General features: G+C 43.7%; 1 protein-coding gene and 1 non-coding gene across 3 annotated transcripts in view; both read left to right on the top strand.

Moving 5' to 3' along the window:
- The window catches only part of LOC126174891 (uncharacterized), an 81,537-nt gene that overhangs the window by 26,025 nt on the left and 37,859 nt on the right, over positions 1-17,653 (top strand). The window contains exons 2-3 of one of the 2 annotated variants that reach the window (XM_049921314.1): positions 8,862-8,953; positions 13,623-13,715. In XM_049921314.1, the coding sequence (XP_049777271.1) occupies positions 8,867-8,953; positions 13,623-13,715 (180 nt within the window). In that variant the 5' untranslated portion in view covers positions 8,862-8,866. The remainder of the gene's footprint in view (positions 1-8,861; positions 8,954-13,622; positions 13,716-17,653) is intronic. The other variant, XM_049921313.1, reaches the window with a different exon arrangement.
- On the top strand, positions 7,667-7,741 carry Trnat-ugu (transfer RNA threonine (anticodon UGU)). The gene has a single exon. It is a non-coding gene; the product is annotated as a tRNA-Thr (tRNA).

Below are 17,653 nucleotides of genomic sequence, written 5' to 3' on the forward strand. Positions count from 1 at the left end.
GGGTGTAGGACGGGGCTTCACTGCAGTACGTGAAGCTTATGTGAAGCTTACTCGTGCTGTAAAGGAGGACAGACAGCGATGTGCGGCAGATCTGTCGAGATAGAGCGATAATGGCGCAGACACAAGTGTTTCGGGGCATACCTTTCAGCACACACTGTTGAACAAGGGGCTCCACAGCAGACGACTCCTAAAGGGATCATCGATAGTGGACGGTGGATCAGTGGAGAAGTAGCGACGTATCGGATGAACCACATTTCTTGTTACTCCAGGTCGATGGCCTTGACCAGATAGCCCGCCATCCAGCCGAACAGCTACTCTGATCATGCGGCATGCCACAGGCCACAGACACAGCCAACTGGGGGAAATATTAAGTTATGGGGGAGATTTACTTGGACTTCCATGGGACCTGCGCTACTAATACAAAGAACCATGACTCTGTGCGCTACGTTAACATACCTGTGGAACACCTGCATCTCACATTTAATGTCTTCCCTGACGGTGACTGCTAGTTCTCGCAAGATAATTGTCGGTGCCAAAAGGTCAGAACGAGCTACAATGGTTTTAGGAACATAACAATAAACTCACGCTGATATTGTGGCTGCCTCATCTCAACCCAATGGAAGACATCTGAGACGCTACTCGCACCTCCACAGGCTGGTAATTTGTGGGAACTGTGTGATCTGTGAATAGTCATCCGTAGGCACGTATCTCTCGAGACATGTCAAGGATCTGTCGAAATAAAGCCACACAGATTCGCTGCTATAAAGTGTTTCATAGGTGGACTAAAAAGCTATAAAGCAGATGATAATAATTCTTTGGCTAATCAGTGCATTTCCTACTGAGCACAACTTGTCATCTTGATGCCGACGCCTTAAAAGTAAGACACGAAAATTATTGCGGCACTCGTCAGCACGTTGTCTGCAGCTACCCAAACCTGAAATTGTGTTAAAATACTAAATCATCAGGATGTGCTGTTCCTAATAAGAGTGGTGGAGACATGTATTCTCATAAACACTGGCACACTAGAGGAAAAGCCACAGGTCATGTCTAAGCTGAAATGAGCTTCAGGCACTTGGTGACTGGAGGAAACCAAGGGTAACGTAAGACAACAGTCTGCGGAATATAAATTAATGCTCTGGATGTATTCGGTGGATGGAAGGTGCTGCATAATGACACTGTAAACATAGTGAACAAATGATTATCCCGTTAAAGAGTCATGTGCTATTTACTGGCAATAGCAATTATCATTTTTCCGATGTATCTGCACAGGGTGAGGCTTTTAACACCAATCGCCAGTGATGCCTGAGGTTCCACCTGAGGAATAAGACAGCCTGGGCAGAGAGGGGGGGGGGGGGGGGAGAAATTCGAGGATCAACACAAGGTGATTCTCATAAACATTAACATTACACATTTATGATTAACCCAAGTACTAGCTGACGTATAATATCCACGGCACCGTACACACTCAGAGTGACTGCACGTGGCAACAATGTGTCCTGTCGAACGGGTACTCAGAGATCAACAGACTGTTCCAGGTTTTTATTATGTTAAACGGAGTAACACAGACCATACTTCGCATTTGCATGGCCGATCTAGTCATGCAGCCGACATCAGCGTCCAATAGACAGTCTTGTTATGATGGTGTCCAAAACCTTGAGCACATCCAAACTGAATTGCATTGGAGTCTCCTCTTGCCTGAGCCATATGGCGCAGAGAACTGCTAGGAGCACATTTTTGCGTTGTACGTCTCTCAAGATACTAAAGTACGCTGATTAATTCAGTCGTCGAGGTAGCATGCATAGTCAATCAGGAGATTGTAGATAACGTTACACCATACACTAGGTGTGAAGCCGTGTTTACCACATTCTGTTAATATTTATCACCACTGCTGCTGTCTGAGTGTTCCATGTTTCGTTCGTCATATATGATCTCACAACCATCTCCACAAGAAATACATCAAAATAGTACGTTCCGTACTTTGCCAACACCTGTAGCTTGTTAACCACGCTTTGTGGAATATACGTTCGTATATTTTGTCCTACTTTGATCCCAGTAAACATTCCTTGACATTTGTTAGTAACGCACAGAAACACATATCATATCGATATCTGATAAACTATATAAACATTTTAAATGTAAGTGATATTGACCAGCTCAACATTCAATGCTTTTGTAAACAATTCCTGTTATCACTAAAGCTATGTGGGAGAAATGGAACTTACCCCCTTCATTACATCACTCCTTTCCCTGTGGCTCTGATAGTGTAGATCTGAGTTTCTCTTTTCATAATAATAATAATAATAATAATAATAATAATAATAATAATAATAATAAATATAATAATAAATATAATAATAATTATTATTAATTTTCTGCTCATTGTTCACAATGAAACAGACAAGTCACTTCGTAAGAGATATATAGACTTTACATAATTTCACAAGTTGTGACGTTGTCGTTAATAAAACAGTAACCCGTATATACAATAAGTTTCCTTTAATTTACGGCTATGGCCACAAACTCTTTGTTAACAGATTACCGGTTTCGGTCTATAATGACCATCATCAGATCTGTTTTATAAAAACAAAGTCCAAAAGTAATGCGGCCATAATGTCCTCGTCAAATGTTAAATACAGTACATTAGGACTTTGTTTTTATAAAACAGATCTGATGATGGTCATTATAGACTGAAACCGGTAATCTGTTAACAAAACGTTTGTGACCATAGACGTAAATTAAAGGAAACTTATTTACATAATTTAACAAGAATACAAAGTTGTGTCTTAGTCGCTACGTATTACAAATTAATGCTACTACTACGTTTTTCTGTTTGTATGTAAACGATAATTTCAGGAACTGCTCTAGGTATTATGATATGGTTTTCAGTAACAGATATTCTGATTCACGAGCAAGGTTTGTGTATGTAATTTGTAAATATCGTGTAAACTGGCTGAACTATGATGATGTGCCTCGATGAAGTCATGACCCCTGAGAATTTCCCCGACATCCACTGTTTAAATAAGATAACTTATAGCAGAATTTGGAGTTAATATTATGTTACCCTACTTTGTTCCCAGAAGTCTAATTGTAGCTCTAGCGCCGGCCGGTCTGGGCGTGCGGTTCTAGGCGCTTCAGTCTGGAACCGCGTGACCGCTACGGCCTCAGGTTCGAATCCTGCCTCGGACATGGATGTGTGTGATGTCCTTAGATTAGTTAGGTTTAAGTAGTTCTAAGTTCTAGGGGACTGATGACCACAGGTGTTAAGTCCCATAGTGCTCAGAGCCATTTTGTAACTCTAGGCAGTGACCTGTAAATAAAATTAACTCTTCATCAGACAAGTCGTCCGGCCATACCCTACGAAGCTGTGACGAGTCGCTAGTTATACACAACAACAGCAATTAAAATCTTATTTTCTAGTTCTTCTACAAATACTACACTTCTAGACTCATATGCGCGCACAAACACACACACACACACACACACACACACACACACAAACTGGTATAGGCATGTGTATTCAAATACAGATATATGTAAAGACGCAGAATAGGGCGCTGCGGTGGGCAACGCCTATATAAGACAGATGTCTGGCGCAGTTGTTACATCAGTTACTGCTACTACAATGGCAGGATATCAAGATTTAAGTGAGTCTGAAAATAGTGTTATAATCGGCGCACGAGCACAGCATCTCCGAGGTAGCGATGAAGTGGGGACTTTCCAGTCGACCGTTTCACGAGTGTACTGTGAATATCAGAAATCCAGTGAAACATCGTTGCGCCTGGAAAAAGATCCTGCAAGGACGTGACCAACGACGACTGAAAAGAATCGTTCAACGTTACAGAAGTGCAGCCGTCCCAGAAATTGCTGCAAATTTCAATGCTGGGACATCAGGCGTCAGCATGCGAACCATTCAACGAAGCATCACCGATATGGGCTTTCGGAGCCGGAGGCCCACTCGTGTACCCTTGATGACTGCACGACACAAAGCTTTACGCCTCACCTGGGCCCATCAACACCGACAGTGGACCATTGATGATTGGAAACATGTTACCTTGTCGGATGAGTCTCGTTTCAAATTGTATTTTGCGGATGGACGTGTATGGGTATGCAGAAAACCTCATGAATCCATGAACCCTTCAGGTCAGCAGGGGACGGTTCAAGCTGGTGGAGGCTCTCTAGTGGTGTGGGGTGTGTGTACTTGGAGCGATATGGTAACCATGATACGTCTAGATACGACTCTGACAGGTGACACGTACGTAAGCATCCTGTCTGATCACCTGTATCCATTCATGTCCACTGTGCATTCCGACGGAGCTGGGTAATTCTAGCAGGACAATGCGACACCCCACACGTTCACGATTGCTACAAAAAGCTCCAGGAACACTCTTCTGAGTTTAAACACTTGCGCTGGCCACCAAACTCGCCAGACATGACCATTATTGAGCATATCTGGGATGCCTTGCAACGTGCTATTCAGAAGAGATCTCCACCCCCTTGCACTCTTACGGATTTATGGACAGCCCTGCAGGGTTCATGGTGTCAATTCCCCACAGAACTGCTTCAGACTTTAGTCGAGATCATGTCGCTTCGTGTTGCGGCACTTCTGCGTGCTCGCGGTGGCCCTACATGATATTAGGAAGGTGCACTACTTTCTTTGCCTCATGAGTGTATGTGTCACATATAAAATACGTCACAGACTTTTTTAACTTGTGGTAACATAAATAAATTATTGCAGATGGAAATGCACGCAACATTATATTAGGTTTATAAAAGTCACTTCCCTCTTTTTTTAGTTTAGTAAGTGTTCCATGGATCATTTGAACAATTCTTTTAGTGTAATAATTTGTAGCGAATCACTTTACATGAAATGTGTACATGATTAGCGTTAACGTTAATGAACACATTATTATTTAGCCCTCTTCTTAAACTGCACTTGAACAATTTTTTCTTCTTTCTACAGGCTACCAGCTTTTAAACAGAAAATTTCCCATCGAATAGAATGACTTGATTATGTTAGAATTAAAGCTTGCTTTGCTGCCTCTCACGCATTTTATGGAATTGGGCAAATAATCAAAAAATTTTGTTGCTGCATTTGAACACCTTCCCGAGCCACTGACAGTATTAATGATTGGTAATAAAGATTATTTTTCCTGTAGTGGTCTACCTATGGACAACACTGTGCTTCTGAAATTGTGATGCACTACTTACGACGAATTTAATTAGCGGATATATGTACTGGGACCGTGTAGTTAAAATGTCTAGCTCCTTGTATCTACATGGTGTATTGTGTGTGAACATCACTTATTATTCTTACTGCTCGATTTTGTGCCATCAGTATTTTCTAAGGTGCGAGTAACCCACAAAAGTATTCCACAAGACATTATTCAATGGAAATATGCAAAATGAGTGCGGAGGGTGAATCGTTTGTTTCAGAGACTAGCAGTTATACGAAGGGGAAAAGTAGCTCAACTTCATTGACTGAGAAGCTCACTAATATGCTTCTCCAGTATAAGTTTTCATCAACACGTACACCCAATGTCTGGAGCCTTCTAGCGTGTTTGTTGACTCCCGTTCATGAACTACACCAGTTGTTCGTATGGCGGTACTTATTGTACAAAATTGAATACTGTGTGTTTTCTTAAAACACATACCCTTTTCCCAACTGATATAATCAACCACCAAAACTCCTAGAAAGCTTATGTGGAATGTTTAATCAATGCAATGACTCCCTTAACAGGGTTATATTACTTACAGAACTAATTTTTTTCTCTAAAGCTCATCTACAACGTTTCTTCTGACAATTATTTGTAAACTGTCTTTCTGCTTCTTCTGCTTCTTCTGCTTCACAGAACCTTCTGCAATAAATCAGTCAAATTATGCCCTTTAGTACAATGGTCTACTATCATCTGCAAAAAGAAAAAGAAACTGTGCCTCTGCTGAATATAGTGATATCACTTATGAAAATCAATATCAGTAGATGGCCTGACACATACCAATGAAGTACTCCATAGCTAACTTTCCTACACACAGAAAAATTACTTTCAGTTACGTAGCCTATTTCTCCCACCTGTTGCTTGCCAGAAGAGTAAGACTTAAGTTACGGGGAAATCTACAGATACCATGTTTATATGACTAAGTATTAGATCATGATAGATCAGATGAAAGGTTTTGTGTAGGTCCAGAAGGAACCAATAGTCAACTGCATGTTTCTCTGTGGCATTGATGACTTTCTTTGTAAACTCAAAGTCTGTTGTTCAAGTAAATTTGCTTTTCCTCAACCCATTTAGAGCATTAAGTTGTATTTCATTCTTATTCAAGTAAATAACCTTCCATGCATGATTCTTATGTTATAAAAGCTAAATAATAATGAAACATCTACAGCTTCTAACATCTCTTGTATCATACGTTATGTGAAACGGCTTTACAAAATGGTTAAAATGGCTATAAGCACTATGGGACTTAACATCTGAGCTCATCAGTCCCCTAGACTTAGAACTACTTAAACCTAACTAACCTAAGGACATCACACACATCCATGCCTGAGGCAGAATTCAACCATGCAACTGTAGCAGGTGCGCGGTTCCGGACTCAAGCGCCTAGAACCGCTCGGCCACAGCTGCCGGGGAAATGGCTTTACAACTAGCAATTTTAGATTTTTTGAATTATTCCCATACTAAGCGAAACCTTGATTAGATGAGTTAACTGTAAGTTTATTTTCCTTGAACTTTGTTTAATGCCGCAGGGCCCATTTAAGACAAGACACGTCTTACTTTTGTTTACTAGTTGATTTGTTACTTCAGTTAAAATCAGTTTACATACGTCTAAATATGATTTTTTATTTTTATTTTGGGGGGCTGTCGTATCGTTATTTGGATTATATACATTGACTATGATCAATCTTGTATGTTACTTTATTTCTGCTTCCCAGTATAATTAATGATTTAACTGATTGATTTATTTTGCTGCTGTATTAAACACTCTGGCAGTTTCTGGTGATATATTTGTACCTAGTTTTACCCATGTATTTGACTCTATCTTAACTTCCATTTTCTTCATTAGAAATGCAAGATCAAAGCAAAATTTATAATTGCAGAATAATGAGTCAAATGAAATGATAATTAAATGGACAAAGTAGCTGCAAACAGGCGTGATGTACTTCATTGGGGACATGTTGAAAATGTGTACCCCGACCGGGACTCGAACCTGGGATCTCCTGCTTACGTGGCAGACGCTCTATCCATCTGAGCCACCGCGGGCACAGAGGATAGTGCGTCTGCAGGGACTTATCCCTTGCACGCTCCCCGTGAGACCCACATTCCCAACATGTCCACACCACTACAGTCGTAGTGCGCCTAATAGATGTTTGCCGATCATACTCATTACTCGTGGCAGATTAATCTACCAAGTCCCGTACGAGTTCGGGAACAGATACTACCGTGATATATAGTTAAAATATGGCTTCCCGGCCATTGACCTTCTTGTGCGAATGCACACGCTATGCCCGAACTCGTACGGGACTTGGTAGATTAATCTGCCACGAGTAATGAGTATGATGGGCAAACATCTATTAGGCGCACTACGAATCTAGTGGTGTGGACATGTTGGGAATGTGGATCTCACGGGGAGCGTGAAAGGGATAAGTCCCTGCAGACGCACTATCCTCTGTGCCCGCGGTGGCTCAGATGGATAGAGCGTCTGCCATGTAAGCAGGAGATCCCGGGCTCGAGTCCCGGTCGGGGCACACATTTTCAACATGTCCCCAATGAAGTACATCACGCCTGTTTGCAGCTACTTTGTCCATTTAATTATTATTTCATTTCTGGCAAAGCTGCATGGTCATCCACGGTAACTATTCTTTCGGGAACAGATACTACCGTCATATATAGTTAATGAGTCAAATGGTTCATTGACATTATCTTTTGACACCTCTTTTAAAATTACTTTCTGTAGTATACAATTAGAAGTCCTATTGTTTCCATTAATCGTTCGTTTTCTCGCATAATTATCAGTTAGTCTGTAATCATTATTAAACGCAAATTGTATTACCTTCTGATTTGAAACATTAGTATGTAATCCCAGTCTTATAATAACACACCTAAATAAACTTGATCACCTTTTGCCCCACAGCTCATTACTGTTAGTGTAAATAAAAGCCACGACCGCTGTATTAACGCACATTTGTTATGTCGCCATTGGTTTGGTTCGACAAATATCATAGGATGACCTTCAGTTGAATAAAACAAAACTTCAGTTTGTTGAAGTACAGCTCACCTGACGATTAATTGAAGAAAACTGTAGGTGACACAATAAATTTAATTACCTTAATACAGATGTGCTAGTTATTATTAACGTTAACCATACATCTGTTTGGCAATAAACACAGTATCTGGCCAACTGCTGTTTCTCTATCCTTATCATATCTGACCGTCTCTTATACCATTTGTGACACATTGTAAGAGCTTAAGAAGTTAAACAGTTAGTCTGTTTCAGGACTTGCGTTATGAAGTTTACTTGAAGTCACGAAGCAGAATTTTCAGTTTCAATTTTTAGTCTAATATTAAGAACAAAATCTCTAAAAGAAAGAAAAATTACCTAATGGTGTATTGGTGTATGTAATAATCCCTTATATAAGTATTTGAATTCACATACACTTAAACTAGTAGCTTTTCATTGTATTCTGTTTTATCTCAGATGATTTACACACTTTTCTAATAAATGTACATACAACACCACATCTAGAGCCTTCCCTACGAAATAGTTTATCATTTCACTGAAAAATTAATTAAGAATCTCGTGCATTGTATGTAGCAAATGCCTTGTAGTTCTTTACCCGTTACCGTCACATTTAACTTGTGTTTCAGCAGCCATGTGGCCTCGGCTGTTGTTCCTGTACTGCGCGGCCCTGGTAGCCTTCAGCCTGTGCCAGGAGACGCCTCTGCGCCCTCTGCATCAGGTTTGTGTTGACGTACCGTAGTGCTGCGCCTGCTGCTGTCAAGCTGGATACACTGAAATTTAGCCACGGCACATGGCGGATGGAAAACTTAAGAAAGGACAAGGCACTTTCATCAGATTAGGTGGCCTAGTAAAGACATTTTCACTGTAACGTGATGCACGACATTTGAAATACTCAGAAAAGTATGTATTATACATTGATCAGCCAAACCATTATCTGCATGTGCTTAATAGCATAATGGTCCATCTTTAGAATGCTACACAGCAGCGATTCAGCGTCGTATGGATTCGACACGTCCTTCGTACGCTTATGATAATATTGTAGAAGCCCAGGATACGAGCTCTCCTGTGGAAGAGGCAAGAGCTGCATGTAGGTCAGGAAGTGTACGCCGTCTCCTTCTCTAGTACGTGAATTGTGAATGGTGGGGACTGGAATGGAGAGGCGAGCCGCCAGTAAGGCGTCACTGGTAGGTTCAGATTTTGTTCGTGTTGGACACAGAGGTGTGGTCGCCGGTGAAGGAGGGACCGGTGACCTCCGGATGAAGTAGTCAGCTGCAGAGCCCAGCGAGCCATAGTTGGCAGGCACGTCTGTGTAATGGCGTATCTCTACTGCATCACTCGCTAGAGTCAGCAGGTCTGCCAGCGGTGCCAGTGATCACACGTGGCGGATGCCGTTAGCTCCCAGAGCCTAAGGCATGAGTAGGTGACTACCTGTATCATCGTCTGTTATGTACGGTCTTCAATTTGGTGTTAGTCTGGCGCTGGCGGTGTAGCTCAGCTTCACGTATACACGTGAAGAGCGCCTGGGAACAGGTGAGCAAACTGAACAAAACTGAGAATGGTTGTCTGATCTGAGGAATATTTATGAGACTCTTTTGGCCAACAACAGCAAGCCCACCGTAGAAAGAGCAGCAGGTCGGCACTGGCGATGAATTTTCGCTCTGCTTGTTTTGTTCAGTCATCTCCTGAAGGAACCTAGCCAGAGTTGTAATATTGCACAAATTCATTCTTCAGATTCACTGACTAGCTCCATCACTTTGTCAGCTTCCTGAATGAGCTTTCTTGCAGTGTGAATTCCTCTTGTTACTTCATCGCGCATGTTCATAACATTGACGGAACCTCTCTCTCTGTGACGTTATTTTGTTGCATTGTTATGACAAGTGCCTCAGTATTGACGGAAATTATGTACAAAAGCAGATTAAGGTACAGGCTTTCCTGTAAAAACAAAATAATTCAGATATCTTAGCACGTCTTTTTTTTTTTTAATTTCAAAACGGTACTTACTTAAAAAACACGCCTCGTACTTAGAAAAGTATGTATTATGCATCGATCAACCAAAACATTATCTGCATCTGCGTAAGAGCATGATGGTCCATCTTTGGAATGCTACACAACAGCGATTCAGCGTGGCATGTATTCGACAAGTCCTTGGTACGCTTAACATAACATTGTAGAACCCCTGGATGCGAGCTCTCCTATAGAAGAGGCAACAGCTGTGCATTGGTCAGGAAGTAACGTGGTGTCCTCCAGTGCGTGATTTGTGAGTGGTGGGGACTGGAATGGAGTGGCGAGCCGCCAGTAACGCGTCACTGGTAGGTTCAGATTTTGTTCGTGTTGGACACGGTGGTGTGGTCGCCGGTGAAGGAGGCACGTGTGAGCTGCAGAGCCCAACGAACCATCATTGGCAGGTACTTCTGGGCAATGGCATGTGTCTACAGCATCACTCGCTGGAGTCAGCAGGGCTGCCACTGCTGACAGAGATCACGCGTGGATGAATGACAGTCCCGACCAGGCTGCTGCCTCGCTTCGGGGGGCGGAATACAGCACAGAAGAGGATGGCATTCAAACTGTCACTCCTAGCAAGTTCGACATGAAAGGTGTGTGCCCGCTTTGGGTGACGGTCATTGACATGGTGGTCGTGCAAAGACCGGATGGCAGCTACAAGACAGGAACCAATATCGATTCGAACCCCCCCCCCCCCCCCCCTCCCCAGGAAGGTGCCCACACTCAGGAGGCAGTCAGCCAGTAGCTGACTCGGCGATGTGAAGATGCAGTGTAGTGCTCGTGCAGTCTTCTCTTTAGGCGGATGCCGTTAGCTCCCAGAGCCTAAGGCGTGAGTAGGTGACTGCCTCAATCATTGTGTGTTATGAATGGTCTTCAACTTGGAGTTAGCATGGCACTGGCGGTGTAGCTCTGCTTCACGTATACACGTGAATAGTGTCTGAGAATACGTGAGCAAAGCCGGCCGGTGTGGCCGTGCGGTTAAAGGCGCTTCAGTCTGGAACCGCGTGACCGCTACGGTCGCAGGTTCGAATCCTGCCTCGGGCATGGATGTGTGTGATGTCCTTAGGTTAGTTAGGTTTAATTAGTTCTAAGTTCTAGGCGACTGATGACCTTAGAAGTTAAGTCGCATAGTGCTCAGAGCCATTTGAACCACGTGAGCAAACTGAGCAAAACTGAGAGTGATTGTCTGATCTGAGGAATATTTATGAGACTCTTCTGGCCAACAACAACAAGCCCACTGCAGAAAGAGCAACAGGTCGTCGCAGCCAGTCGTCACTGTCGATGACTTCGTTCACTCTGCTTGTTTTGTTCAGTCATCTCCTGAAGGAACCTAGCCAGAGTTGTAATATTGCACAATTTCTTTCTTCAGACTCACTGACTAGCTCCATCACTTTGTCAGCTTCCTGAATGAGCTTCCTTACACTGTTAATTACTCTTGTTGCTTCATGGCGCATCGCCATAACATTGGCGGATCCTCTCTCTCTGTGACGTTATTTTGTTGCATTGGCGACAGAATGTTCAGTGCCCAGGACTAGGTTGTTGCTCAACACTCCTCCGCTCCATGGCTTGTATGGCCAGGAAAGACGTAGTAGTTTTCTTTTGCGGATACACCAAATACATTATTTTGCGGCGTAGCAGATGTCGCAGCAGATAGGTGCACGGATCACACAGTTTCGCTACATTATTGAGTTTTTGTTTGTACAAAGGCACAAAGGTGCACTCAACAGGGTTCAGATAATGCGAACTTGGTGGCGGTGACAACACCATAGGTTCACTATGATGGTTTTCAAAATAATGTATCACTGATTTCCACATTTTCTATCTTCACTGTCGTTAGAATGGTTCCCCATTCTCTGCACTGCTTACATACTTCCCATACCACATCACCTGTCCGCAATTTCACGAGGTGCTATCCAAGCTCGTGGTGGACAGTAAACATAATGTTTGTGCTGATCAGTGTATTTTTAGTAACATAAAATTGATTGCTACAAAACATTTGGCTTGTATCATAATAAATTAAGTTTTGTGAATGTATTTTAATAAGAAAACAAAGTGAAAGACTAATAAATCAGCTGATTGTTAAATATGACGGTGAAAAATTTCTGCTGCAGCCTGTCGTTCAATAGACTTGACTTTGTTTTTTCGTGTTCCACGACCTTTTGTACGATAATTCATAATGATGTGGAACGAATCATTTTACTTTCACATCAAAAATTAACGTGTAAACATAGCGACGTTCTGAATATATGTGCTTTTAATACATTTTCACTTTTCTTAAAATACTGATGTGAACTAGTAATTCCTACTTCCTACCCACCACCTTTCACACATCATAATAACAGAAAAGTTTTTGCTGAATAGTTCGAGTTGTTAAGGAGAAACTTTTTCAGATTTCAAATTTTATTTTGCAATCAGACACATTTTATCACTGGGTAAGTAATAAAAAAATTTGATTGCAGTATTTTGCACTCTTTTTGTATTAAGGAAAACCTTAATGTGGAGTAACTGATATCATTACTTTGTCCTACTGTAATTATGAACATCATTGTTTCTTTTGAAATGAAACAGAATATGATTGTTTACAACAAATTTCATATGGGAATAAATATACTGTAAAGCAAAAGTCAGAATGGACAACTCCTTAAACAGATGTCTGCAAGATGATCGTGTGTGAGTACCACACATTATTGTTACAGCACGTTTTCTAACAATGAAGGCTTTCTATCTTAAAGATAAGTTATATCATACCTACAAGATGATTGGAATGAGCACCACACGTTTTTGAGCAACGAAAACTTTCTTTCTTAAAGAAGGGCTACCTCAGAAATTATTCCCTTCTACATTATCGGATGAAAATCTGCAAATATATCAACCTACTGATGTGTGTCTCGACAACTTTTTCAATAATTTTAAGTGCAAATTTGGCTAAAATAAATCGTTTTCGTTGTTTCAAAATGTGTTTTATTCAATGTGGGTGAAAAATGAATACCCTTCATGTTGTTCAAGTGGCCTAGACCACAGAAAACTCATTGTACCCGATGTAACTACCCCGCTGACGAGAAGGAGAACATTTACTGAATTTAGACCGCCGCGCCTCTTTCATTGTACGTAGTATTCATCAAAGTATATTGTAAGGGTGTCAACTCTCGCTGGGATCCGCTATATAGCGTTAATTTGTCATTGCTCCCGTATCTGTGAGTCCTGCAGCTAAGTAATCGCTTCCAAAAGTCGCATTTTCCTACAGTTGATTTTTGGCTTAGTATGCTGTTTAGCATTCAAGAAGAATTGTCTGTTACAGAAAAATGCCGTTTTATGGCAATTCATTGACAGTGCCATGTACTTGAAGTGTACTTTACGCATTTAAAGGTTTTATGTCACTGTTGCAGGAGTCCCAGCAGAGCTCTACTCGACCACGGCGACAGGTCGCACTGTTCCAGCTGCCTCGATTGCTCTTTACGTTCTTCAGGGTTCTCAGAGAGGTGAGTTCACACCTTTTCATGACGCACAATAGATGTTGGTAGAATATCGGGATGTTTTAATTGATTGGTATCTAATAACAGGTTAATGTCTGTAGTAATGCCCTGTGATCAAACTATACGGCGCAACGGAATTAAGTGACCACTTTTTCAAAACCCCACAATCGCCTCTCATTGCGACGCATTACTGCGGCATTTCTCTCGAAGGTACCTACAACCTTCGTCTGTATAATGGTGCAAAAGCGTGGTGCCCTGCGACGTCGCCCTCTGGCTCGCGGACGCTTCAAACAGCAAGCTGTCGACACACGAGGAAGACGGAAGCCATATCTCAGTAGTTCACTCGAGCTACAATGTGAGTTAATGATATCACATTGGCACCAAATTATGTCACAATTCTGCACAGTGCCACCGGGGACGTGTCACACTATGAAAAGCTCGTCGCAGCTCCTCTTACCCACATATCACCACCTCTTTTGATGCCTGTGCGATGGAGGTCAGAACCGCGATACCCATCGTTGACATCACGCAGCTTTCTAATGGATGGCCGAGGAAAACATTTCAGACACACCGTCAGACCGTCGTTTAGAATCGACACGAATACGCCTCTGGGGTGGCATAAAGGCCGTCTAGGACAACACTCCTCTCCCTGAGGCGTTGATTCGCACACATTTCGCTGTCGAAAACAACAAAGTGCAATGCGATGATCAACAGAACGCGTTCTCGACTTCCTTTGACACTGCTGATACCCTCGGACATTTCAAGAGTTCTCTAGGGAGACTGTGGGGCTGCATCGCCATTAAAAGTGATCTCACCACTTGGGTGTGCGACGCGATTGTAAAGGGCTGAACCACTAAAGACTGCTCAGAACCACTGGGTGAAATTTGAACGTCATCAGGAGCAGTAAAGAGTACTTATTATTCCTCAACACTTCTGTTTTCCGCCCTCCTATGGTGTCATCACGTGGGAGGGTAATTTAACATATGTGTGGATCAAACAGCAAAGTGTATCTCTAAACTACCACCGCCGCCTCCTCCCCAGTTCCCCAATACCATAAGCGCTACACAAGCAACTTTACTAAGCACATTAGAAACAAACATACATGTCAGAAATTCCGACACCAATTCAGCTTCTTGGCTGCTGTGGTGCCTGAAGCTAGGCAGATTGCATCGGAAGGGCGTGGAAGGTATTCCTAACGCTCACACGCTAGAGTATGCTCCAGGTTGAATTTCTGTCCACATTTGTGACAGTTACATTTATAACGTGCTCAGTAAAGTTTCGTGGGTGACACCGAAGGTATTGCCGAACTGCGGGGTCTTAGACGAACCCTGCGCCGTTTCATTCACTCTTGTAAATATTGCACTCTGTGCGGCCACGCCACAGGTGGGAGTGTTTCGGATCACGTTCAAATTTCGTCGCATGGTTTTAAACGGTTCCTAGTGGTTCCAGTCTGTACACGGGAGCAAAACGTGTGGTCTCTCTGCACTCCACAGGTGTTCAGTCGCATTCAATGACGATGCAGCCCCTCAGTGTCCTTATAGGAGGCTTAAAACGTTCGGCGGTGTTACCAGTGACAAAGGGTGTCAAGAACACCTTTCTGATAACATACATAGAAATTACGTTTTTGACCGTGAAATATGAGCGAATCAATTCCCCCCTCCCCCATGTAAAGGGGTGGTTTCATCGACGCCCTTTATGCCACCTCGGCTACCCACATAATACAGCGTGATTTCACCGCCGTTTGTCGCGGTTTTGACCTCCATCGCACAGACGCCAAGAGAAGGGATGGAATGTGGGTCAAGGTGATATGACGACCTAGTTATCGTGTGAGACGTCCATGGTGGACTTAGGCAGAATTGCGGCGAAATTTGGTGATATTGTGAAATCCTTAACTGCCCTTACAGCTCTCAAGAACTTCTGAGATGCAGCCTTCTTTTCGCGCGTGTCGACACTTTGCTGCTCGAAGCAAGACAGAGCCCGCGGATGACGTCGCAGGGCACCATGTTTCTGCACCATTACAGAGGAAGGTTATAGACACCTTTGAGTGAAATTTCAAACTTACATGTCACGCGGGACAATTACGGAGTTTCGAAAAGTGGTCCTTTATTTTTGTTGCTCTTTGCATTTCGACTCCTGGTGCACTGACACACCGTTACCGTCTGTCAAAGGAGACAATATGTGTGAGTGTGTCGTAAAGTCTTTTAGGTTTTGTCTTACTGGTACATGTTACACTCCTGGAAATTGAAATAAGAACACCGTGAATTCATTGTCCCAGGAAGGGGAAACTTTATTGACACATTCCTGGGGTCAGATACATCACATGATCACACTGACAGAACCACAGGCACATAGACACAGGCAACAGAGCATGCACAATGTCGGCACTAGTACAGTGTATATCCACCTTTCGCAGCAATGCAGGCTGCTATTCTCCCATGGAGACGATCGTAGAGATGCTGGATGTAGTCCTGTGGAACGGCTTGCCATGCCATTTCCACCTGGCGCCTCAGTTGGACCAGCGTTCGTGCTGGACGTGCAGACCGCGTGAGACGACGCTTCATCCAGTCCCAAACATGCTCAATGGGGGACAGATCCGGAGATCTTGCTGGCCAGGGTAGTTGACTTACACCTTCTAGAGCACGTTGGGTGGCACAGGATACATGCGGACGGGCATTGTCCTGTTGGAACAGCAAGTTCCCTTGCCGGTGTAGGAATGGTAGAACGATGGGTTCGATGACGGTTTGGATGTACCGTGCACTATTCAATATCCCCTCGACGATCACCAGTGGTGTACGGCCAGTGTAGGAGATCGCTCCCCACACCATGATGCCGGGTGTTGGCCCTGTGTGCCTCGGTCGTATGCAGTCCTGATTGTGGCGCTCACCTGCACGGCGCCAAACACGCATACGACCATCATTGGCACCAAGGCAGAAGCGACTCTCATCGCTGAAGACGACACGTCTCCATTCGTCCCTCCATTCACGCCTGTCGCGACACCACTGGAGGCGGGCCGCATGATGTTGGGGCGTGAGCGGAAGACGGCCTAACGGTGTGCGGGACCGTAGCCCAGCTTCATGGAGACGGTTGCGAATGGTCCTCGCCGATACCCCAGGAGCAACAGTGTCCCTAATTTGCTGGGAAGTGGCGGTGCGGTCCCCTACGGCACTGCGTAGGATCCTACGGTCTTGGCGTGCATCCGTGCGTCGCTGCGGTCCGGTCCCAGGTCGACGGGCACGTGCACCTTCCGCCGACCACTGGCGACAACATCGATGTACTGTGGAGACCTCACGCCCCACGTGTTGAGCAATTCGGCGGTACGTCCACCCGGCCTCCCGCATGCCCACTATACGCCCTCGCTCAAAGTCCGTCAACTGCACATACGGTTCACGTCCACGCTGTCGCGGCATGCTACCAGTGTTAAAGACTGCGATGGAGCTCCGTATGCCACGGCAAACTGGCTGACACTGACGGCGGCGGTGCACAAATGCTGCGCAGCTAGCGCCATTCGACGGCCAACACCGCGGTTCCTGGTGTGTCCGCTGTGCCGTGCGTGTGATCATTGCTTGTACAGCCCTCTCGCAGTGTCCGGAGCAAGTATGGTGGGTCTGACACACCGGTGTCAATGTGTACTTTTTTCCATTTCCAGGAGTGTATATATGCCACGAACATTCATATAATTTACTGTGCTATTTTACGTATAAACTTGTACTGCTGCGGTGGATGTTGGTTTCGTATCTATTTTTGCTAAGGTGATGCATGCACTAAGCTGTTGATATTAGCTTACCCATATTCCTATTTTCTTATTCATTATCATTAGACTGATTTCTAAAGTACAGTTATTTGACTTTCGGTTTATAACTCCGTACTCACCTGACCAGTAGTCCTGTTCTTCCTGCCACCACTTATCATTAATTTCCAGTATATCTAACATCAATCCATCTGTT

The sequence above is a fragment of the Schistocerca cancellata genome, chromosome 3, assembly GCF_023864275.1.
Source record: "Schistocerca cancellata isolate TAMUIC-IGC-003103 chromosome 3, iqSchCanc2.1, whole genome shotgun sequence".
In the NCBI taxonomy this organism is placed as follows: Eukaryota; Metazoa; Arthropoda; class Insecta; order Orthoptera; family Acrididae; genus Schistocerca; species Schistocerca cancellata.